This window comes from Chelmon rostratus, chromosome 16 (assembly GCF_017976325.1).
Source record: "Chelmon rostratus isolate fCheRos1 chromosome 16, fCheRos1.pri, whole genome shotgun sequence".
NCBI lineage: Eukaryota > Metazoa > Chordata > Actinopteri > Chaetodontiformes > Chaetodontidae > Chelmon > Chelmon rostratus.
The window spans coordinates 13,459,989-13,482,157 of record NC_055673.1 but is presented as its reverse complement, the minus strand read 5'-3'; the positions used below and the strand labels follow the sequence as shown (position 1 = coordinate 13,482,157).

General features: G+C 42.1%; 3 protein-coding genes across 4 annotated transcripts; 2 read left to right on the top strand and 1 right to left on the bottom strand.

The window, feature by feature from the left end:
* Positions 1-383: 383 nt before the first annotated feature.
* Positions 384-5,104, bottom strand: zcchc17 (zinc finger, CCHC domain containing 17). Its single transcript, XM_041955615.1, has 7 exons — positions 5,068-5,104; positions 3,875-4,053; positions 2,384-2,484; positions 2,156-2,247; positions 1,965-2,065; positions 1,675-1,823; positions 384-1,309 (listed from the first exon to the last, which is right to left on the bottom strand). The coding sequence occupies exons 2-7, from the start codon at positions 4,011-4,013 to the stop codon at positions 1,139-1,141; spliced, it is 753 nt and encodes a 250-aa protein (XP_041811549.1). The 5' UTR covers positions 4,014-4,053; positions 5,068-5,104; the 3' UTR covers positions 384-1,138.
* Positions 5,105-5,224: 120 nt separating this feature from the next.
* Positions 5,225-11,806, top strand: snrnp40 (small nuclear ribonucleoprotein 40 (U5)). Its single transcript, XM_041955577.1, has 10 exons — positions 5,225-5,432; positions 6,229-6,358; positions 6,484-6,577; positions 7,203-7,368; positions 7,569-7,691; positions 9,361-9,481; positions 9,578-9,660; positions 10,796-10,857; positions 11,258-11,361; positions 11,470-11,806. The coding sequence occupies exons 1-10, from the start codon at positions 5,322-5,324 to the stop codon at positions 11,517-11,519; spliced, it is 1,044 nt and encodes a 347-aa protein (XP_041811511.1). The 5' UTR covers positions 5,225-5,321; the 3' UTR covers positions 11,520-11,806.
* A 1,906-nt stretch (positions 11,807-13,712) lies between these two features.
* Positions 13,713-20,284, top strand: nkain1 (sodium/potassium transporting ATPase interacting 1). Of its 2 annotated transcripts, none has more exons than XM_041955389.1 (8): positions 13,713-13,798; positions 14,116-14,503; positions 15,387-15,524; positions 15,616-15,696; positions 15,970-16,167; positions 16,374-16,434; positions 18,154-18,235; positions 18,923-20,284. In XM_041955389.1, exons 2-8 carry the CDS (start codon positions 14,450-14,452, stop codon positions 18,930-18,932), a joined length of 624 nt encoding a protein of 207 aa, XP_041811323.1. In that variant the 5' UTR covers positions 13,713-13,798; positions 14,116-14,449; the 3' UTR covers positions 18,933-20,284. The 2 variants fall into 2 exon arrangements, with proteins under 2 accessions (XP_041811323.1, XP_041811322.1); XM_041955388.1 differs by having other exon boundaries at positions 13,785-13,909.
* Positions 20,285-22,169: the final 1,885 nt, after the last annotated feature.

Below are 22,169 nucleotides of genomic sequence, written 5' to 3'. Positions count from 1 at the left end.
CTGACCAATGAATCATTGCTGGTGGAGTTCACTGGAGTCGTGTCAAACCACTGCAGCTGGAAACAATCTACTTCTTCACAATCCTACCAGAAGCTTGGAAACAATCTTTTCTTATCTTATCTTGTCTTACACTGACAGGGGGTTAGCTTTAAAAAAAGAAAAAAAAGCCATTGTCCACTTCATGTAGCTTTCATCTCACGGGACATGACCCAACTGACAGTTCACACTGTGTAAGTCCATCAGTCCTAACCTGAGACCCCTTACCTGAGCTGAAAACATCCAAACTGAGAATTTCTGTGTGTGCTTTAGTCCCCCAAGGACTTACTTTGACCAATAACATCGTGAGCACAAGGTCCAAGAACAAAGACATCAAGGGGTACGTGACAAATAAAAACACCTTTAATGGAGCCAAGAGTTGACATGCAGGAAGAGGGTTGTGTGTACAGTGAGCAGTCCTGCTGGCAAGATTCACAAAGACACGTGTGTGCGTAGCCAGAAACACACAATAAGCAGCAGACAACTCCAGGATATCACCAAAGCTTGGGGTTCCTGTAATGCTCATTACACATCCTGTTTGTGTTTTACTACTTCCTATGTGTGTCAGTGTGTGTGTGTGTGTGTGTAGCTTTCTCTATGACAGAATTTTCATGTCCAGTAAAGTGAGTTTTACAGTCTTCATTTCTGCTTAATGGATTTCTCAGAGCATTAGAAACCGGATAGGTGTAAACAATATCTGGATTTCAAGAGACACAGCAACTTGCTGCCATATTGCTTACACCGATCTGGTTACAACTGACGTGTAAGCTTCTCCCTCAGCGGGGTGCCAGGGGTTACTTCAGGACATGTGGGCTTATCACTTGATTTTTGTTTGCAGTACTTTCCCTCTTGACTCATTTTGATTTTTTTAAAGCTTGATAGGAGGCCTCAGTGTGCTTCCAATGATTATGGAGGAACAGTAAGCAAAACTTTCCTTAAATGGATGACAGTTTCTATTATAAGCTTTTGTTATTAAAAGATACACAGCTGGAAGTCCGTCACTCCATCTGTTGCTACCCACTTCTCCTTTTACGTCTGTCTGATATGTGTGTGTATGTGTGTGTGTGTGACTGCAGATGTGTGTTTGAGCTGTGTGGCTGTCTCAGCTGTGTTTGTGTGATTTATGTTTCTTGTGCTTTTTCTTCTTTTTGTCCTCTCTGTCGGAAGAGTGGTCACGGCGCCTCCTCTTGGATTTACATTCACTGCTGCTGCTGCTGCTGTCGCTCTCTGACTCCTTCCTCTCCCTCTTCCTTTTCTTCTTCATTTTTTTCTCCTGAAGGATGAACATGCAAGAGGAGAACTTGTTTTCTGTGGCAATTACAGGAATCTGAACAATATCAATGCAGATATATGTAAATGTTTTTAAAAAAGGAAACAACAGTTTCAATACATGAAATGCCAATCACTAAACTATTATTTTTTCCATTCTGTACAAAACCATTCTTTCAAACAACACTTTTGACAGTTCGTATAAAGGTGCCTTGTGTCTCTCAGTGTAAGCAACCATGGAGCAACTGTCATACAGAGACGTGTGGGTTGTTTCCTTAGATGACTCACAGCAGCAGACACAAAAAGGAAGGTGGAGGAGAGCTTGAAAAAAAAATTAAGTGAGAGCCATGCAAGAGATGACATATTCACCTTCTTTTTCTTCTTCTTTTTGTCTGAGTTTCGCTGTGGCGCAACTGTGGAAGTCTGCTGCTGTTGCTGTTGTGGCTCTTCATCACCATCTTCAGGCACAAGAGCGTACTGCAAGCCGGGAGCAGAGAAACAGTCCTTCGTAAAGTGACCTGAAAAGAGTGTTGATGTATTAGAACTGCTGCTCAGATTTATTGTGATTTCAAGCAAATTTCCCAGTAGAAGGCTGTAGAACAGAAATCAGTCTCTGCATTCTGTTCTTTTAAGATATGACTGTTGTTTTGTTGTCGTACCCTTGCAGCCGCACTTTGAGCATGTTGTGTTGAGTACAGCCTCCAGTGTGATCCTGTTGCCTGTGTGATCTCTAAACTTCTTACGTCGCCTTGAATCCTGCCTACAAATACACACAGACAAAACTGACACTCACCTGTCCATACACCCATGCAGAGACAAACACATATGAAATAAAAAAATAAGCACTTACTCTGCCATGACATTGTTCGGGTCCAAGTCCCGCCCTGTTCCCTGATTGACAGCTTTCATTGAGAAGGACAACTTCACCTTGTCATCCCGGATCTGAGAGACAGGGGACAGAACTGCAGTCATCCTGCTCACTTCACTAAAGCGACAGAGTCTGTGTCTGTGTGTGTGTGTGTGTGTGTGTGTGTGTGTGTGTGTGTGTGTGTGTGTGTGTGTGTGTGTGTAGTGTTACCTCTCTCCCAATGACTTTAATCCACACCTGTTCCCCCACATCGACAATCTCCGAGGCATTCTCAACCCGTGAGGCTGACATCTCACTCACATGTACCAGACCTGTATGCGTCAGGGAGAAAGTATAGACATCAATCTAAAAAGTAGATAAAATGCTGAGCAGAAGGACTTAGACACACAAATGTGTCTTTGTTTTGGTCACAATGAAATATATGCCTTAATTTAAGCAAGATTCAAACATTCTGTTCTCTGATTAGAAATCTTTAACACATAAATGCTGTTGTCAGAATATTAACTACAACTAGTTACATTCACAAATTTACATTTTCATGTTACATACATTCTGAACTCCCTTCACTAACTCCCAATCTAAACCATGTCTAACTTGAATGAAATACAACATTTTATTCTAAAACATTTGTTTGTAGCCAAATGAAAAAAGAGGAAGAATCTCAGGGTTTGAACACCATGCTTTAGTTGCTGAGCTCAGTTCGCCCTCCAGTGGTGAAAATAGGCAGCTGGTGTTTGACATGTTGGTCAAAGATGCCTCAACACAACATCATTAAAAAACTGGTAGTAGAGTAAATATATATGAGGCTTCATCAGTCTGCTCCACTTATTAACAACCCGCACTACCTCAAACCCACACTATACATCCTTTCTCTACATTCACATTTACCATGAAGTTATAGTCACTTGAAAGACCTCAAACTGGGTTAAAAATTAATCTTAACAATGGTTGTGCTACATATAAAAAATATGTGCTTGCACTGTAATATTTACTCCTTCACATTGCCTGATACATGATGTGTCATGCCCACAAATTGCAGGATGCTGGCTATCTTCCTGTTCCTGAAACAAAACATTTAATGAAACAAAACTGATAATCATCAAACTTCTTCCTGTAATCTGAGATGGAATACAGTGGAAATATTGAAATCCTAGTCTAGTAGCATCATGTATCTTAGGTGCCTTGCAGTCTCTTCTTGTGATTCTGGCTGAGACAGCACTGATACAGACTAACATGGACACTATACACTACACTTTGGGAATGACGGCAGCCACTTGGTTCCTGCATCCTCTGCACACACTCTGAATTGCTTCTGGCTCTGGCCAAAGTCCCATTTCTGACACAGTGGTTTTACCTGGCAGTGGATGCAGGTGTTGACTCACCATCTTTCTGTCACTGCATGTGTCTGTTTTATATGTTTTCTTATTTGTCCATGTAACTCTAGATTTAACAGTTTTCACATACTACAAGCTCTACGGTATTTTCTTGATAATTCTACTACTTCTTCTAATTCTCAGCATGATTAACCTTGTATTTCTAATACTTACTCTTCTGTGTTTTTTGGTGTTTTCTTACTGATTTGATTGCATTATTTCTTCATGTTGTTGTGATTCATTTCACTCTCTTTGCCTCTGTGATGTTACATACAACATGTAAGCCTATACGTTTTTTTTTTTTTGTTTGTTTGTTTTTTTAACCAACCTTCCTTCTTGTATCCTGGCAGTCTGACAAAGGCTCCATAGGCCTGCACAGAGACCACCTCTCCCTTGGCAATGCTGTACATTGGTGGCAGACCATCCAGTCCAGCAGGCTCTGGTGCTTGGTCATCACTGTCAGACATTGTCACAGTTGCAATGGACCAAAGGTATCAATGAGGCGATCTAGAAGATTGATAATGAAACACATTTCATTAATTGCAGTATCAGAAAAATTAAAAGAGACAAGAATGCCCTGTTTTTGAGGCTGACATTTTGGGTTGTTTGTGTCCATTGGGAAATCCTGTAGATGCATCCAAATATCAACGCAAAAGTTGCATAAAACTCTCGTAACATAAATGTCTACTTTGAGTCTCTGTACAGTTTGCAAGATAAATACCATATCTATAAGAAACGTTGTTAATCTTGTTTATATTACATTATTTATTTAGTATAGTAAAGATGCCAGTGCATCTGTCCAACTATTCCATTCCTTCCAATTTAACTAAACATGCAAACTCCTTTAGTACAATGGATAGTTGCCACAATCAAAAACCTAAAAAAAAAATACAATTTTTTATAAAATATATTTTATAAAATACCATAGAATGATTTCTTGAAATCGTTTTGTATGTCCGTGCATTTGGCTAAATTGATATTAAAAAGGCTGGATAAAAAGACCTAGAGACTATAAGGGCACCGCAACAGCATGTTTAGGATAGATTAGGTTAAAATATATTCAATTTCCAGTGGGTAGCGAAATTAAATCCCTGTTTAAACGCAATTTTACTATAATATCTCCTCTCTTTCACAGTGCTTTAATTCTACTCTATTTTGTTTTATTCTTGCTCGGGTGCTACGGAGTCCTCTCACATAGGAATAAAATATTGCTGGTTCCTGTGACTTGATGTGTATGAGACTAAAACGTGTAAAGAAGCTCTTCACTACATATAAAAAAATTTACAGTAGGCTATCTTAGCTTTCCATCTGCTGTAACACAGTGGTTTAGTATGAAGTAGCAGTGAGGCTAACGTTAGCCTGCTCTAGTAAAGCATTGTCCTCTGTCTGCCAAACCTGGTTAATCCGATAAAAACAAATAAACGCGATAACTGCCCCCTGCGTTAAATATATATATAGACAGTGAACAGTATAGCGTTCATTTGGGACAAAATGTATAGAAAAAAAACAAAACAGTATTACCTTTCGTGTTAGCAAACCTGATTCAGTTTTATATCCGGTTCACATACGTTTAACAACAACACATGTAACCAATCATTGCAGTCTGTGCTAGCCTCGACCAATCACACGCCTCATATCGAACGGAAGTACTCCTCTTATGTTCTTCGTTGGTGTTTCGCCATTCGACGTCCGTTCTTGTAAGACGTCCATTCATTTTTTGTAGATTATAGCTTTAATTATCAACACTTTTGCTGTTATTTGTTCACTAACCCAGGATGATTGAACCTAAGAAGAGAGTGGCGGACATGGCGGTGGTTCCTACCGCCATGAAGCGGCCCCGGACGGAGCTGGTGGCGGCGGCGCAGTCGCAGCAACTCGTGGCCGTGGTACGGAGAGTGCTATACTATGTGCTATAACGTTACAAACTAGTAGCTAGAAGAGTGCTTTCATCACAGCACTTTTGTCCTACGCCTTCTTAAATGTACTAGCTGGACTAGGAATTGTTTTTTTCGGTGCTTAAACGGGGCTAGGTTGCCAGCTAAGGGGATAAGCACTAAGCAGGGAGATAAAATAACATTACATTAACTCAAAAGCAGGATATTTTGTGATGTTCAACTCACAGTCAGCTATGCTCAGCTAGGACTGGGGAATGCATTGATATTTAGACTTTATATCTATAATTGTTATTATCTAGTGGGATTTTGACACTTTGCTTCCGCAAGTCTCGAAAATGCGGTTTGCAGTCCACTGTAACGAACATTAGCTGGATATTAGACATAGATAGATTATGTGACACACTTATGATGTTGAAAGAAGGTCCTCTTAGTATTGTAATACACACTTAGTTGCCAGGTTATTATGTGCATCTAGCTAAAATAGTTATAATGTTTAATTTTATTGAAGCATTTTTTTTTTTTAAAGTGTTTTATTCAGTTTTATGGTCATTTTGGAGGCTGTGGCTTCAGCTTCCACATGACACTTTACAATGAATTCCACGTCAGGTCTGTCGACACATTTGCTGATACCTATGTACAGTGAATGAGCTAATGTTGGGCTGTCAGTCTTTATTGCTGAGACTATGTCTTCTTGTACTTGCTCTAATGCATTTATCTATTTAACAATTCACCCTGCCCTAACTGCAGAGTCAGACAGCCACTATGACCTGTGATGTGTCTCCCATAGGGTCCCCCACGCAGCTCCAGCCTTCAGGCTCCCATTATGCTGATGTCTGGCCACGAGGGCGAGGTCTACTGCTGCAAGTTTCACCCCAACGGAGCCACGCTGGCCTCCTCAGGATTTGACAGGCTCATATGTAAGATATTAACAATTAAACTAATGCAAGAAGTGGACAATCCTGCAGTTCACACGTACTTGTTAAAATGTATTCATACTCTCAAATGCTGTGAATAACATGTACGCTGTGTTTCTTTGCTGCAGTGATGTGGAATGTGTATGGAGACTGTGATAATTATGCCACTCTGAAGGGCCACAGTGGAGCAGTGATGGAGCTGCACTACAACACAGATGGCAGGTATGAACGATCATAGATAAATGTGGTAGGTGTGTTCTGATGGATGGACAAAGAAATCAACTGTATTGACAAAGTGTATAGCATAAACTTGAAAATGTGAGTGAACAAATAGAAGGAAACATGGAGAGTTAGTGGGTATGGATGCCTTTTTTGGATAAAAATCTCATGTTATATTTAGCCTTTCTGTGAACACCTATGACATGCAGGTTGTTTGTTCTTGAGTCAGTGAGTTTGAAAAGTGCCTTTGTGTTGTTTTGGTGCTGGAGTTTGTCACAAGGGTGAATCCATGGGTAGAGTCTAGTATATTTAGAGGTAGTAATCTGTATACAGTTAAGTGTAAATTACATTCAAACAAGTAAGTTATTAGTAACACATAATCCATGAAGTGTTTTGAATGACTTTTGTGAGAATAAAATAAATATTGTCTTCTTCATTGTTTGCAACCAAACTAAGAAGCAAACATGACTGTTTATTCTAGCTTCTGTAATCGATGGAGAGTGACACATATTTCCCATTTGTTTACTAGCTGGCTGAACTCAAGCTTCTGAACTGATGTGTTAATGCAGCGGGTTGATAACTGTGTCTAGAAAAGGGCTGACCAACTGTTTGTCTCACTGCATTTCAGCTTGCTGTTTTCGGCAAGCACAGACAAGACCGTGGGTGTGTGGGACAGTGAAACAGGCGAGAGGATCAAGCGTCTGAAGGGCCACACCTCCTTCGTTAACACCTGCTACCCGGCCCGCCGAGGGCCTCAGCTCATCTGCACTGGCAGCGATGATGGGACAGTTAAGGTGAGATTTCCAGATGCCATGGGATGATATTTAATTGACATTTTTATCCCAGATCATTGGGTTCAACACACTCACTCGTCTCAATAATAGACAGTGTTTTGTAAAACAAGTATCTCGTTACTGATTAATGTCAAAGACTCCAGTTGTTGGTCTGATCAGGCTCTTGTTCATCTTTCTCTTTGTGTTTGTCACCTTGGTAGCTGTGGGACATTCGTAAGAAAGGGGCGATCCACACATTCCAGAACACCTACCAGGTGCTGGCCGTGACATTCAATGACACCAGTGACCAGATCCTGTCAGGAGGCATTGACAATGACATCAAGGTACTATGCTCCAGTATCTTTTTCAAAACCTGGAGGTTTCACCGTACACAGTAATGTTCTACAGGGTTTCCACAGTATTGAAATTCCTGGAAAAGTTGAGAAATTAGAAAAAACAATTTTCCAGGCCAGGAAATGGTACGGAATTCACAAAATGTTTTGGAAAAGTTGTGTATATATATCGTTTTGGCATCACACAAAATACACTCCTTGTATTACTAATTGAAAATGCATGACCATTATGTTGTCATGGATCATGTGATACACTTTAGCGCGTGCAGCTAGTTGTGGCAAGAATTTTTTAAGAGTGAGTAAACTTAGCAAAACTCGCAATTTACTTATCCGCAATAATAAATGGGAAGTGTGTGTTTAATAATGTGTGGCTTTTGAAAAACAAATATTTTACATGGCTCAGCAGAGAGGCAGTCCCTAGTTGCACTGGGTGGAGATTTTGCACCAAAATGTTTGGATGCTGACAGCATGGGGGAAGTGGCTCTGGTCAGCCATGACTGCCAGCGTCAGCGCACAGTTCGCGTATGCCGTAAGCCAGACCAGGTGACGTTACCAAGTTCCATCAGCACGGCCAATTTTAAACTACTTAAATTGTGAAAATGGGATAAATTATGATGGAAAAGTTTTGAAAATTGATTCTGCGTTTTTGGATGATTTTTCCCCTTTGGATGAAGCTGCTAACAGGAAACCACAATCAAATCAAATTGAACTTTATTTGCCAATAAATAAGAAAAGGGTTTAGTCAAAAAACACACAGAAGCAGTACAGAAATACATGAAGTAAGCAAACAATAAAAGAAACAACACCAGAAGAAGTCTCGGGATCTTGTGCTGTGTATGTTTTCCGACCCCAAGTGTTTATTTATTTCCCTAATTACCCTACCTAAAAAATACAGCCCCCTCTAATCCACTTACACACACACACACAAACACAAAAAGTATCACAGTTATGACCATAAAGTTGTTTTAAAAGAGTTTAAAAAAAATCTACAAGTAAGAATAAAGACAAATTAGAGAATTAGAAACAGTGCCGGCAGCTTCTCTTCCAGCTTACAAGAATTGCTGCGGATATTAAACTCTGTGATAGTGATGGGAACAAAGCGTTGCTCACATGTTTTTGTGGAGGCGATGAGTTCAGTCATTAAGGATGCAGTGCTTTCCATTTAAAAAGCCACGGACTAATATCTGTTGGTGAAACACATTGCATTTCTCATTCGGGTATGAGCAAAATAAGGTTCTTAAACACAGTATTTAGCCCATTGTCAAGTGTACTGTGAAGATGCCTCCCTCGGGTTCTGCTAATCCCATAAAATGGTGAATTCGCTGCTTCATCCTCCTCACTTTTGCATCTTTTATACTGATGTTGAAGAATTCCACTGGTGTTTTGTCCTCATTCTGCTACCTACCCCTTCCACAGATTTTGCTGCAGGCCCCTTTGAGATTTTGTAGTTGACGTGTCGTGTTGTAGTGTGTTCATGTGCTGTGAGAACATCGTTTTTATGGTTTTCCCCTGGGCTCCAACTGCAGTCGTGACAACAGGTTCTTGGCCTGTGGATATTGCTGCAGCTCAAGCCTACTCTTTGCTCTTCACATACAGGCCTACACACTGTATGTCCTTCTGTATAAACCCTGTCCAAAGCTGTTTTTTTTGTGCTGTGCAGGTGTGGGACCTGAGGCAGAACAAGCTCATCTACAACATGCACGGCCATGGTGACTCAGTAACTGGACTCAGCCTGAGCTCGGAGGGATCATACCTTCTCTCAAACTCCATGGACAACACAGGTAGGATGTTTGTGTGCATAATAACAGAATAAGAAATGCCTTTTTCTCAGGTCGTTCAAATCTTCTTTGGCTGACTCCTTGTGTGTATCTCTGTAGTGCGTATTTGGGATGTTCGACCATTCGCACCCAAGGAGAGGTGTGTGAAGATTTTCCAGGGCAACGTTCACAACTTTGAAAAGGTAACAAATAACTAGTTGATCTTAATTGTGTTGATGACACTGTGGTGAAATATGTTCGACTAGATGATGACGAGACACCATCGACATCATTAAACACTTTGACTGTCTGAACACGCAGTGCTGATGACAAAAAAAGAACAGAATAAAATGTAGTTTAAAAAATGAAAAAAAGCAGAGATGAAATATTAGAGGCTTTTGTTTTTCTTCAAAACAGCAGTTCCATTTACTGTGCAGCATGCGCCTAATCAGGACTACACCGGCAGCACACAATGAGCACAGTCAGGGCTCGGAGTAACTTACTTCAACTGTTTTACAAAAAGCAAATAACAGTTAATAATGACAGCAACAGAGCTTGGGAGAAAGAAATGAGGTGATATTTGGACCCATTTTTGCTACAATGAGGATGGGAAATACTGAATAGATTGCTTTATCAAAAAGGAAGCAATGCCGCTATGAAATAGCTGGTGAGAATACAACAAACCTGAAGAGACACATTAAGGCTCACCACAAAGAAACTGATACTGCTTTTCACTGTTACCTGTGGCCTGGTCTAATTCCCAGAGCGTCCAATACAGACGCTCTGTCCCATACGGACGCACAATGTACCCTCTAGCATCTGTATGAGATGCACCAGGCTTTCACCTGACTCCACTGTAAGTACGTCCACAGCAATGTAAGACACTCAGAACAAGGTGACGTAGTATAAAGAGAAGGAAAGTCAGCAAATGGAGGGAGGTGGGGTAGATGGACGCGTATGACCCAGGAGACCAGGGTTTGTGTCTGTGATTGTCACAGTCTCATAGATTCTCTTTTCCTAAAACTTTCACTTCCTCACATGCAGTAACCATCGCTCTGTGCCTTCATCCTGTGAACTGATTCAGTCTTTGCCTGTTTTTTGTTTTTTTTTTTGCATAAGAGACTAACAGCTGCACTCCTGCTGGGTGTGTTTACGCCTGTTGTCGGCTGCGGTTGCATGACTTCTCCTTTCATCCTCCGCAGCCTCTCCCATCGCTCCCTGCTGTCCGTTCTAATAAAGAAGTTCATCTTTCCTCTTATTACTGTAACAGTAGCTCACATGTAGAATGGCTGTGTCATGTTGCTAATGCAGTTTCTAACATCTGGTCCTGTCTCCCAGAACTTGCTGAGGTGCTCCTGGTCTACTGACGGCAGTAAGATAGCTGCAGGCTCAGCTGACAGGTGAGAGGCAACGACACACACACACACACATATACATATTCATCATACCTAATTTGTTGACTTAAATATGTTTGCATTTGAGGAGCTTACTTCCAGAGAGTCCTAAACATGCATTAAACCCACCGAGTTTGTGTCCAGATTTATAATGCAATAATACTTTAGTTATAAAGTACATTACTACAGAGGTCCACCTTTCTAAACAAGTATCTCGCTATCATCTCAGTGCAATTTACCTCTTTCAATTGATTTTCTATCTTTATCCACCAACAATAGAATAACTTGGAAAAAATACACAACACAAAATGTATCATAACAGAATTCCTTCAGTCTCATGTGTCTCGGCTGTGCATCGTCTCACTCTGGGAGTCACTCCAGCTTCTTACTTTGTCTGTGTTTATAGATTTGTGTATATCTGGGACACCACATCACGTAGGATCCTGTACAAGCTACCAGGCCATGCCGGCTCTGTCAACGAAGTGGCCTTCCACCCGGAGGAGCCTATAGGTGGGTCAAACAACTGCTTTAGTCTCAGACTGCACACTGTCATACATACTGTTATATATAATAACAACAAGAGGTAAATCATCTTTTTCTCTGTGCCCCTCCACACAGTGCTGTCTGGCTCCAGTGATAAACGACTCTACATGGGAGAAATTCAGTAGCATGTATGCGTGTGTGTGTGTGTGTGTGTGTGTGTGCGTACACGCGCGCATGTGTAAACTTGGATGTGTGTGTGAGTGTGTGTGTCCTGCAAGCAAGGGTCCTGCTTCAGAAGTGTATGGGTGGTGTTCGACAGCGGGTTAGTCTCTGTAATTTCATGTGCTACAGCTTGTCACAGAACAACCTCAGGACATGTGTTTGAAGTTTATAACGCTCAGTCACAACAGCTTCCACAATGACTTGTTTTTTTTATTCTGATTTCTTTCTTTTTAATAAACTTCTGTATTCTGTAAAAAAGACAGTGTGGTGTGTTTATGTGCAGATTAAACATCCATCCACTTCCAAAGAAAACATTGTACCTTTGATTCTAGTACAGTTTATGACACTTGTGTTAACTATTTACTTTAAACGTGAGGGATTCATAAAGAAGATGTACAGGTCAAACTAAGCAGCAGGTTATGGATTACCTCTTACAGGTTAACACATTAATACTGACGAGCTGTGATATAAACACTGAGGCAAAATGTAAGAAAGGACTGTTTCTGTGGAAGGTCAGTGTGGACAGGAAGTCCGGAACTGCCCTCAGCCTCCCAGTTATTTGCATTTGTGGGAATATGAATGCGCAAAACAGGAATTGATTGAGCAAAACTGTCTGGTGAGCAGTAAAATCCTTCCTTTTTAGCATTTTTCAGACAACAAATAATACTGAAAACAAAACCCATCTCCGGCAATCTGGACCATCCTCTCTGGAATGGTCTTTCTGGTAGGAGATCCAGGTTTCTGAAGGAAAATTAGTAGAAAAAAACGTTTATTTTATTAATTAATGAATTTAATTCCCATAAACTCTCTCAGTTCCCCACACACTCACCCTTCATATTATCCTGCACTTTATCTTATTTGTCGCAGTTCTAAATGGAAATTTAAAATTCTAAATGAACTTTTCACAATTCTCAATAAAGAGTATATTTCACATCATCTTATATTGTCTTATTTTTAATTATGTTCTTCTTGTTCGACAGTAAAAAAAATGAATGAACTGAACTTTGTGTAGCACCTTTCAAATAAGAATTGCAGTTCGAAGTGCTTCACAGAAAAGACAGAATGGACATGAAGACAAAAAGAATTAATGTAAGAGAAGATGAAGAATAAACCCCTCTGCATTTTACTGAAAATACTTTTATGCATTTCTGTCTTAAAAACAATAATGTAACAGTTTTATTGGTGTGTCTTTTCTCCATCTTGCCTCTTTCAGTGCAGGATCTGAGCTTTTTCAACCTCTGGATTAGTCTAATCGGGTCAGTTTAATTAGCACTATATAGAATTACTGGCATGTGACTGCAGTTTTTTTCTCTAATTACACAGTGAACATGGGTTTACTGAGCTAAGTAGGGCTTTGATTTCGGGTCACTTCATCTATTACAATGAAACATGCTTGAGTGTTGCTGTCTGGTGAGGCGAGGCAAGCTTAGCTTCTCTCAAAAAGGGAATTCAGGGATCTTTACATCAGGTGGAGAAATGCACTTAAAACACAATAATATGAGAGAAAGGAATCAATTAAAATAGTCAAGATTAATTCAAATGAGATAAATGCAAATAACAAAAAGTGCTATAAATAGCTACAGTGCAGTCACAATAGAGTTAAATGTGAACATGCTTGTTTAATCACTTTTATTAGAGGAACAGAAGTGGTTGTAAACTGGATCTAACATGCACTGGTTTGGTTTGTCATTGATTGTCTTGTGGCCTTGCGATAACCACCTACACTGCCATTATCTGCCTCTCCATCACTGATAGCTGCCTGAACTCGTGTGAAGCTCACTTTGCTCCGCTGCTCATGGTGAGCAGACGAGAGGAAACAAGGCTGTTAATTGTGTTTATTTCCGCCCTGAACAGCCGCGGGCCGAGGAGACGAGCGGCCGCGGGTCACAGCGCTCCGTCCTCGGTCTTCGTCCACGCTCTCGTTTATTTTCGGCTGTCTGAGCCTCCTCCTCCACCGCCGCGAGCCCCCGTTTCCTTTGTGCTCCTTCCGAGCCCCTCGCGGGGCTGCTGCTCGGCCGCGCGCACGCACGCTGGGCTGCAGAATCCATGCAGCTCCTCCTCGAGGGGGTCGCGGTGACTGAGAGCCCCCACCCCCTCGTCTCTCTCCCTCTCTCTCTCTCTCTCTCTCTCTCTCTCTCTCTCTCTCTCTCTCTCCCCCCGGCTCCTCCTGCGCCCGCCCCGGCACCGATTGTTGACAAAAGACGCTGCGAGACGGAGCGAAGGAGTCCGGACCCCGATACTGGTGAGCGGATCCGCCTTTAACTTGACTTCTTTGCCCGAACAGTTAGAGGAGAAGAGGATCGGGGCAACGGGGGTTTGTGGGGAACGAGGACTCTTCCGTTCCTAGAAAACCGTGAGTCACAACGGGCTGCTTTGTGTCCGTAGCGGTTTGCATGTAGCCAAACGTTAGCCGTAGTAACACTGCGGGGTCGGCCCCCTCCTCCCCGCCGCCCCCGTGTGATTCGGTATCATATGATGCTCATTTCTGTCTGTGGCCTGGGGCAGACTATGACAGCTTTCCGTCTCTCTTTGTGCCTTTGTGTGTCCCCTCTCCTGAAGGTGTGGCCGAGGTGATTCGGTTGTCGGTGGTGGTCGGACCGCAGCAGGCCGGCGTGAAGTGGACGCCCCCCCCTCCTCCTCCTCCCTCTCCTTCCCCCTCTCCTTCCTGAAAACCACCCCACAATTGGTATTTACCGACAAAAACAGCGGCCAAGATGGGTCACTCACTGTGAGTGGAAGCGCCAGACCAGGGTTACAGGAGGAGGCGGCGGCCTTGGGGGAATTCAGCCGGGAATGGTGTGAGCTGAGACGGCCAGGCAGTCTGGATCTGACCGGGGACCCGTCATTCCCCCGGAGCCTCCGCGGCTCCAAGCCGCGTCCTGAGCCCTCCAAGATGGGGAAGTGCGAGGGGAGATGCACGCTGCTTGTGATATGTTCACTGCAGTTGGTGAGTGTGTGTGTGTGTGTGTGTGTGTGTGTGTGTTTGTGTGTTTGTGCCAAAGCTGCCTCCACTCACTTGGCATGAAGATATAATTAGAGCAGCGTGCTACAGACACGCACACTGTAATCAGACATTTTTGTCCAGCCTCTATGTGCAGTCACACTAAAAAAGCTTTGAGCTGCAGCTGCTGGAGTGCCATGCCACATTACAGGCGAGGGTGTGTGTGTGTCTTTGAAGCAGTGGGAGCAGTCAGGGGGGGCACTTTGGTGTCAGGGTGGTCTGTAATGTCTGTCGAGAGAGGGGTGATAGCCCCATTTTGGCAAAACCATGAGAATGTTAAGCACAAGAGGGACAAGGAGGCCCTGTTCACCATCTGGTCTCCATTCTGGAGTTAAAGTTAGCTGTTCCATGCCTACAAATAGTCCAAGACTATTCCTCTAAAATGTAATAAGTCTGTAATATGAGTCAGTATCAGCTGCTCCTGTAGTGAGCGTGATGCAGGCATGGACGGCAGCAGCGTGAGGGCTTGTTGTCCTGGTTATTGTTTACAGGACCGATGAGTTGTTGTGTGGTAGGGAGATCTGGCCCATAGATTCTCATTAGTTTGGGGGAGCTTTTTGGGGGCTGCTCCTCTTTTACAGTCACTGGACTGGCTGGTGCTCCAGGCAGTTACCATGGAAACAACTGCGGCAGACCTGTGCATGTGTCCCTGTCACTGTGTGTGTGTGTGTGTGTGTGTGTGTGTTTGAAACCATGATTACTTGTGATGGCTGTGTTTCTCTGCATTTGCATATGTCCTCAGTTGTGGGTGTCTCTACGAATATGTCTTTTCCCTCAATGTGTGTGTGTGTGTGTGTGTGTGTGTGACCCCCCTCCCCCTATCCCCTAGGTGGCAGCCCTGCAGAGGCAGGTGTTTGATTTCCTGGGCTACCAATGGGCTCCCATCTTGGCCAACTTCCTGCACATTATGGCCGTCATCCTGGGCATGTTCGGCACCGTGCAGTTTCGTTTCAGATACCTCATCTTTGTGAGTATATCCCCCACCAGCTCCTGTTTACTTTAAATTGATAAACATGAGCCTGTGCGTGCAGAAATTGATCGCTGAATCTGTCTGGCAGTATGCAGTATGGCTGGTCCTTTGGGTGGGTTGGAACTCATTCATTATCTGCTTCTACCTGGAGGTTGGAAACCTGTCTCAGGTAAGTTCTGTGCATTTATACTTGTGGTTGTGTATGATCTTGCATTGCGGCCCTTGAGATTTAAATTTGTGATTCTTTAGTCCAGTCCCCCAGGTCAGGAACCCACGGTTTAAGTCATGCATCATGCAAACCTCTCAAATCTAAGGACGTGCTGTGTTATGTTTTTTTTATATGATTGCTTCCATTGTTTCTATGTTTCTATCTAATCAGCCTTGACAATAATCACAAGTTGTCATCCCACTTTTATGCGTGTGTGTTTGTGTGTGTGTTCAGGACAGGGACTTTCTCATGACGTTCAACACATCCCTTCATCGCTCGTGGTGGATGGAGCATGGTCCTGGTTGCCTGGTAACGCCAGTGCTAGACTCTCGTATGGCCCCTGATGACCACCATGTCATCACTGTGTCCGGGTGTCTCCTTGACTACCAGTACATAGAGGTGTTGAGTTCAGCCATCCAGATCCTCTTGGCTGTATGTATCTAAGACACTCACACACACACACACACACACACACACAGAGAAATGATCACACATGGTTTTTCTTACACTGTTATAAGACATTATTTTGCCTTCTAGTTTTCAACTTTCTGCTGAAACATGTTCTATGAGACAGTCATACACCAGCAGTGACTCAGCTACAACAGTCACCTAATTTCTGACCATCTCTTCTCTAACAGCTCTTTGGCTTTGTGTACGCCTGCTATGTGAGCAAAGTCTTCCAGGATGACGAGGACAGCTGTGAGTGCTTTTGTCTTCTCCTAAAAGCTTGTTGATCCTCCTCTAGCACCTTGTTCAGCCGATTAGATTTACTTATGTCATACCGTCGAGAGGGCTTCTGTGTTAGCGATCCAGGGCTTTGGATGTGAGTGCTCATTGTTTTCTCCTGCCTGAGTCATGCTGAGCAGTATCACTGCAGAGGATTCCCTCTGGGTGATCTGAGCGCTCCATCTGTGGGGAGTATTAAAGAAGTCTGCCGAAATATTCCCACCGTCGGAGTGTCCGTCTGTCTGCTGGCTAGTGCTTGTCTGCCGGCTTGGGTGTGCCATCTGTGTTTCTGAATGGTACTGCTCCTTACATACCTCTTGTGGGTGTTTCATTCTCAGCTAGCAGAGGAAATAAGGTCCCGCAGTTACAATATGACATCAAACGATTGAGTTCCTCTACAAGGAAGTGTCACATGGTACCTGTGATCTCCTAACAGATGCTATGTTATAATAATATACATGTCACAACATAGTGGTGATGAAATAATGGTGACGTCTAATATAGATGTCTTTGATGCTTTAATCAAATATCCCAACTGATATTGAAGTTTTCAGGCCACTGCATTATTATTATATTATATATGATAGTTTGAAAAATCCAGTCATGTGTATCGACCAATATGCTTTTTTTTTTTTTTACATAACATAAACAAAACATTTTGACAAGCATCCATTAGACTTGTCTTTATATAGAATTGTAACCAACGTATTTACAGTGTGGGACATTTAGTAGTTAGATAACAAACTGTGTTCTCTGGTGGACAAACTAAAACCCAGATTCCAAAAAAGTTGGGACGCTGCGTAAAGCCTAATGAGGAACAGAATGCAATCATTTGCAACCAAACTTACTGATAACAGTTTTACAAAGTGTTCCTGAGCCCATGTAGTAACATCCTTTATACAATCATCTGTTCACAAAGTGTTGAACCTCGCTCCATCCTCGCTTGTGAATCATGATACTATCACCTGTTACCAATGAAACTGTTTACCTGTGGAATGTTCCAAACAGGTGTTTTTGGATCATTCCACAACTTTCACACCCTTTTGTTGCTCCTGTCCCAACTTGTTTGAAAAATTAATATTCCCCCCCAAACAAGAGAAACCTTTGGCTTTTATGTGTACAAGAGCATGTAAATGTGATGTGTGTGTGAGTGTGTCCCAACTTTTTGAATCAGGTTTATATAGACCAGAATCACTGTTTTTAAATTAGCTCAACATAAATTAAACATTTCTGTTTTGAACCTATTGGCCAATATATACACCTGATAACAATAAACCAAATTTTATTGAAATGTCAGATCTTGGCTCTTGAGAAGATGTATCCCTAACTTGTGGTCTATAGCTCCACTGATGTAGACAATCAGGGTTGGACTGTTTTCTTTTCCAGCTGGCACCACATGAGTTTGTTCCTCTGAATCGACTGAGAAAGATTAGAACAATGTATCAGTGACATAGAAGCAGTGAGATAGACGATGTATCAGTGCACCTCTGCAGATTCTGATGCCACAGCGGGTGTTATAAAGGTATTCTGAGAGCACTATCATACCATCTGATGCCTTAATAGATTTTCACGTCAAAATAGAATCTGATCTTGAAACACAAAACTTGGTAAAAAAAAAAAAAAATACAGATTTAAGGGAAAGTGGAATGATGTCATCCCTTCTCTCTCTCTCTCTCTCTCTCTCTCCTGAAGTTGATTTCATTGGTGGCTTTGACTCATATGGCTACCAGCCTCCTCAGAAGTCCTCTCATCTGCAGCTGCAGCCTCTTTACACGTGAGTTACAAATACATACCCACCAAGTTCTTCTTCTTATGGATCTTATTATAGAACATATTGTCTTCAGGGGAACTCCAGTGATATAGTGTTTCACTTGTAAAAAGGTTTGGGGTCATGTAAACAGCATATTCCGGCTGGATTTTCTGAATTAGGTCTTATTCAGAATGAATCATTTTCCAATTAAGACATGTAGCATACGCTGATACTGTTCAGGTTTTGGGAGCATGCTTTGGAATACAGCACATTCAGCATATGCATCTCATTCACAGTTTGCAGAACCCGGCCTCTTGCCTGTGTACAGTCAGCTCTGTGCATTGCCAAGCTAACAGTTTGCAAGACTGGGATAGAGATGCATGCACAATAGGAAAGCCCACATTTCTAGTCTGAAGGAGAATGATAAGATTAGAAAAGACAAACTACTTTTAAACATTCTGAAAGACTTGGAGATCAACAGGTTTCTTGATATGCATAAATATCTCAGTGCCAGCCTTTTCAAGGAGGTAGTGTTCGCTAATCTGTGTATGCACGGCTGCATCAAAATTGGAATATTAGAGCAATAATTATTTTTATTAACCATGTCAATCGCTTAGTAGGAATATTACCTCCTTGGAATGAAGGCAAAAAAACAAATATTTAGTGCATGCAAATGTAGTCACTGATGAATTCCGCTAATCTCATTTCCAGGGCTGGTTAACGCTTGGTAGCGCCCCCTTCAGGCCAAACCCTGACGGTGTCACTGTGGATGGAAAGCGGCGGTTGCCTTGATTACACTCTCTGTGTGTCACAGTTTACCCAAGGAATGGACTTACCCCACCCAGAGGGAGAGACGTCTGTGCGTGTGTGCATGTGTGCTTGTGTCCGAGAAAGAGAAATACAGCCCTGAATAGAATGTACAGAGCTCAGGGAAGAACCAGCATGCCGGGGTGGTGTGATGAGATGGAGGAGGAGGAGGAGGAGAGTTATGGGGAACAAGAGCTGGGGACACCTCTGTCAAATCACCGATGACACACTTCACTTAACTGCCAGCTCTCAACACTCCCACAAGTGTGTGTGTGTGTGTGTGTGCGCGTGTGCGTGTGTGTGTGAGAGATTGTGTAGCTCCTCGGGACTAGCTGGTGCTTTGTGGTTGCACCCTGGACTCTCGGTGTGTCCCTGTGATTTTTTTTTTTTTTTTTTTTTGGAGGGGATTCTCGTGTGTGTGGGGGTGGGGGTCACATAACAAAAAGAGGCACAGCTCGTACCTGTTGTCGTTTTAGAATGTGGTGACGTCAAACTAGAGCAGTCTTACGATTCCCATTCCCAAAGCCATCTTTCCTTTCCTTCAATGCCGTTAAAACCACTGTTGACATTCAAGCTTTTTACATCACAGCTCTGGTCTGCTGAGGCGGTAAAGCAGAGCTGGTGGAGCAGAAAGGATGAACTTCTTAAAGGATCAGGCTGGCAATATTTTGTATATTTTATTGCTGACCAAAACCAACAATGCACTCATCCGTCTGTCAAAACTTTTGTTCCATCTTAAAAAAAAGGGTCACAGAAATATGCTTACACTGTTAAAAAAAGGCTAAATTATTTCTTAAAACAGCCGAACACTGTATTTTTGAGCAAACACCTCTCAAAGAGCACTACATAGTGTGTTTGTTGGGGACTATTTTCAGCTGTGCATGTGCTGTGCTAATGAGTATTTACAGCAGCAGGATGGCGTACGTGGGATCATCTCAAAATAAACAACAGTCATCATGTTCATCATAATGAAGTAACGTGTCACCCAGGCTCATTGATGTGTGTGTTTTGGACAAAAATGGATTTCACAGAGGAACACACTATATCAGGTTTGTTAGTTGGATTAACCCATTGTCGGTTTTGGTCTTGTTGACAATGAGAAAAGTAGAAAATATCACCAGACTCATGCTTTGAAGTTCTGGCTTACAGCAAAAATCAAATCAAATGTCCATTGCCAGGATATTTTGTTTTCAGGAAACTAAATTCAGAATACTCTACATGTCATGCTGTTGATTAGGGTTGCAGATGGCTTTGGGATCAGGCATTAGTGTGTCTATAGGGGGGTGGGTGGGTGGGTTGGGGGGGGGAAGCAGTGGGGATACTGTGCATGTAAATAACAAGCCAATGATTGTTTTGTTGGTTCCATTTAGAAAAAGGGGGTTGCATTAGGGGGTGGGTAGGGCTGGGGGAGATGGGTACACATCACAGTTTGTCTTCACACCAGTTTCTCTTGTTCTCTCTTTTTGGATATCCTCACGCTGCCCTCTTCTAACCTATCGGCAGCTAATCCTACCAGCCATCTTTCTCACTAACTTTCTCTGCAGCTCCACAGCAGCACGGTGATAAAGAAGAGGAAAATATGTCATGAACAAACACAGCGACATGGTCTGAGTAGTTTTTGTCAAAATAATTGGAGACAGGAAGAGGGAAGGAGGGAGGCAGGTATGAGGTGAAGACTTTATTGGGTGTAAGGTGAAGTTTGAAATAATAAAAATACACTTTCTACATTAAACGTGACTTCTGTTGTCATCTGTAGACACATTTGTATCACTGAGAGTGACTTGAGGTTCACTAAAATGATTGCTTTCCTAGCTTTGATTACATTATATTAATATCTGGATTATGGGGCACAGAATTACATTTTTTGCCAGATTGCTTTAGAAGATTACAGGCAACAAAAGCATGCCGGTGAGCTGATATTGCACAATGAGGATTTGATTTGCCAAAATAATGTGAGGCATTTTATGGAAAGACAGTCCATCATTACAACAATAACACTGTGGTATTCATGAGGGGACTCATTTGATGCCTGCAGTGCTAGCGAGTGAGCTCACTGTGACCTTTTCATTCAATTTAATTTGATTGGTACAAAGTTGATATTCTGTGAAAATCTGTCAAACTCAAGATTGTCCACTATGACAGAAATAGCTCTGTAGCATCCATAAAGTGACAAAAATTATACAAAAAGTAGCTTTTGTTACACACACACACAAACACAAACACACATATAAGCTATAGTGTACAACATAATGTTTCACTCAAAGTTACAGTATAGTTGAAGTTTTTAGCTTTTTTCTACCAACAAAGAAAATGAATTACAATGAACTTAACACAATACAAGTAAAAAATTTAAACTGACTGAAACAGACGAAATAACATAAAAAAGACAAACTGGTGCATGTGGAAGTGGGATAGTGTAGAGTTGTTACCTATTAACATGAACATTGTTAATATGTTTGAGTTGAAATTGTGCCTGAGGTGCAAAAAACCCTCGACATATGTTGTCTCAACTGTAAGTATTATATTAATATAACTTGCTTTATAGGTGTACTATTAATTCAGTATGACTGGACCGCACAAGCATGTATAACATCTTATCTTAAATTTCCATGTGATTATGCTGCCATGGATTTTCTTAAAGGGCTTCCATATTCTAGTTGCATTACGTCATACACACGCCGGTTTGGGACAGTCTTCTCTCCAGTCTGCAGCCTCGGGGTCGCCACTGGCACATTTCCACAAAGCCGGAGGAGTCGTTTTGTTATTTGGGCCACACGCTCCCCTTTTCACATCGTCCACTTACATTCCGGAGGTGTGCCGGAGCGTCCGGCAGCCGCACACCCGCCGAACGTGTGTCGCAGCACGTTGCCATGGCTGCCAAGCACCCCGTTACTGTAGAGAGACCCCGGAACATTGTGTACAGTCCACCCCGACGAGATAACGTAATATCCCCATATAATAAATGATAATGACATTATATTTTACAGTGTTTTTTTTTTTTTACTGAGTACCACTCATGTCACATGGCGAACTATAAATAGAATTTTGTTGCAATATTTGTATTACATCTTAATACATTTTTATAGCTAATTTTAGAGACGTCCTCTGTTCCTGTTACACAAACGGCTGTAGGGTGAATGTCTATTTTAAA

What these genes read in the sequence shown, in the direction of transcription:
- zcchc17 (XM_041955615.1), bottom strand. Translation starts at nt 4,013, where the DNA reads ATGTCTGACAGTGATGACCAAGCACCAGAGCCTGCTGGACTGGATGGT. An exon ending in TTAAAGTCATTGGGAGAGAG is followed by an intron (nt 2,248 to 2,383) that starts GTAACACTACAC and finishes CCTGTCTCTCAG; the next exon opens with ATCCGGGATGACAAGGTGAA. An exon ending in CCGAACAATGTCATGGCAGA is followed by an intron (nt 2,066 to 2,155) that starts GTAAGTGCTTAT and finishes GTGTATTTGTAG; the next exon opens with GCAGGATTCAAGGCGACGTA.
- nkain1 (XM_041955389.1), top strand. Translation starts at nt 14,450, where the DNA reads ATGGGGAAGTGCGAGGGGAGATGCACGCTGCTTGTGATATGTTCACTG. An exon ending in TGATATGTTCACTGCAGTTG is followed by an intron (nt 14,504 to 15,386) that starts GTGAGTGTGTGT and finishes CCTATCCCCTAG; the next exon opens with GTGGCAGCCCTGCAGAGGCA. An exon ending in GTTTCAGATACCTCATCTTT is followed by an intron (nt 15,525 to 15,615) that starts GTGAGTATATCC and finishes TCTGTCTGGCAG; the next exon opens with TATGCAGTATGGCTGGTCCT.
- snrnp40 (XM_041955577.1), top strand. Translation starts at nt 5,322, where the DNA reads ATGATTGAACCTAAGAAGAGAGTGGCGGACATGGCGGTGGTTCCTACC. An exon ending in AGGATTTGACAGGCTCATAT is followed by an intron (nt 6,359 to 6,483) that starts GTAAGATATTAA and finishes TCTTTGCTGCAG; the next exon opens with TGATGTGGAATGTGTATGGA. An exon ending in CACTACAACACAGATGGCAG is followed by an intron (nt 6,578 to 7,202) that starts GTATGAACGATC and finishes ACTGCATTTCAG; the next exon opens with CTTGCTGTTTTCGGCAAGCA.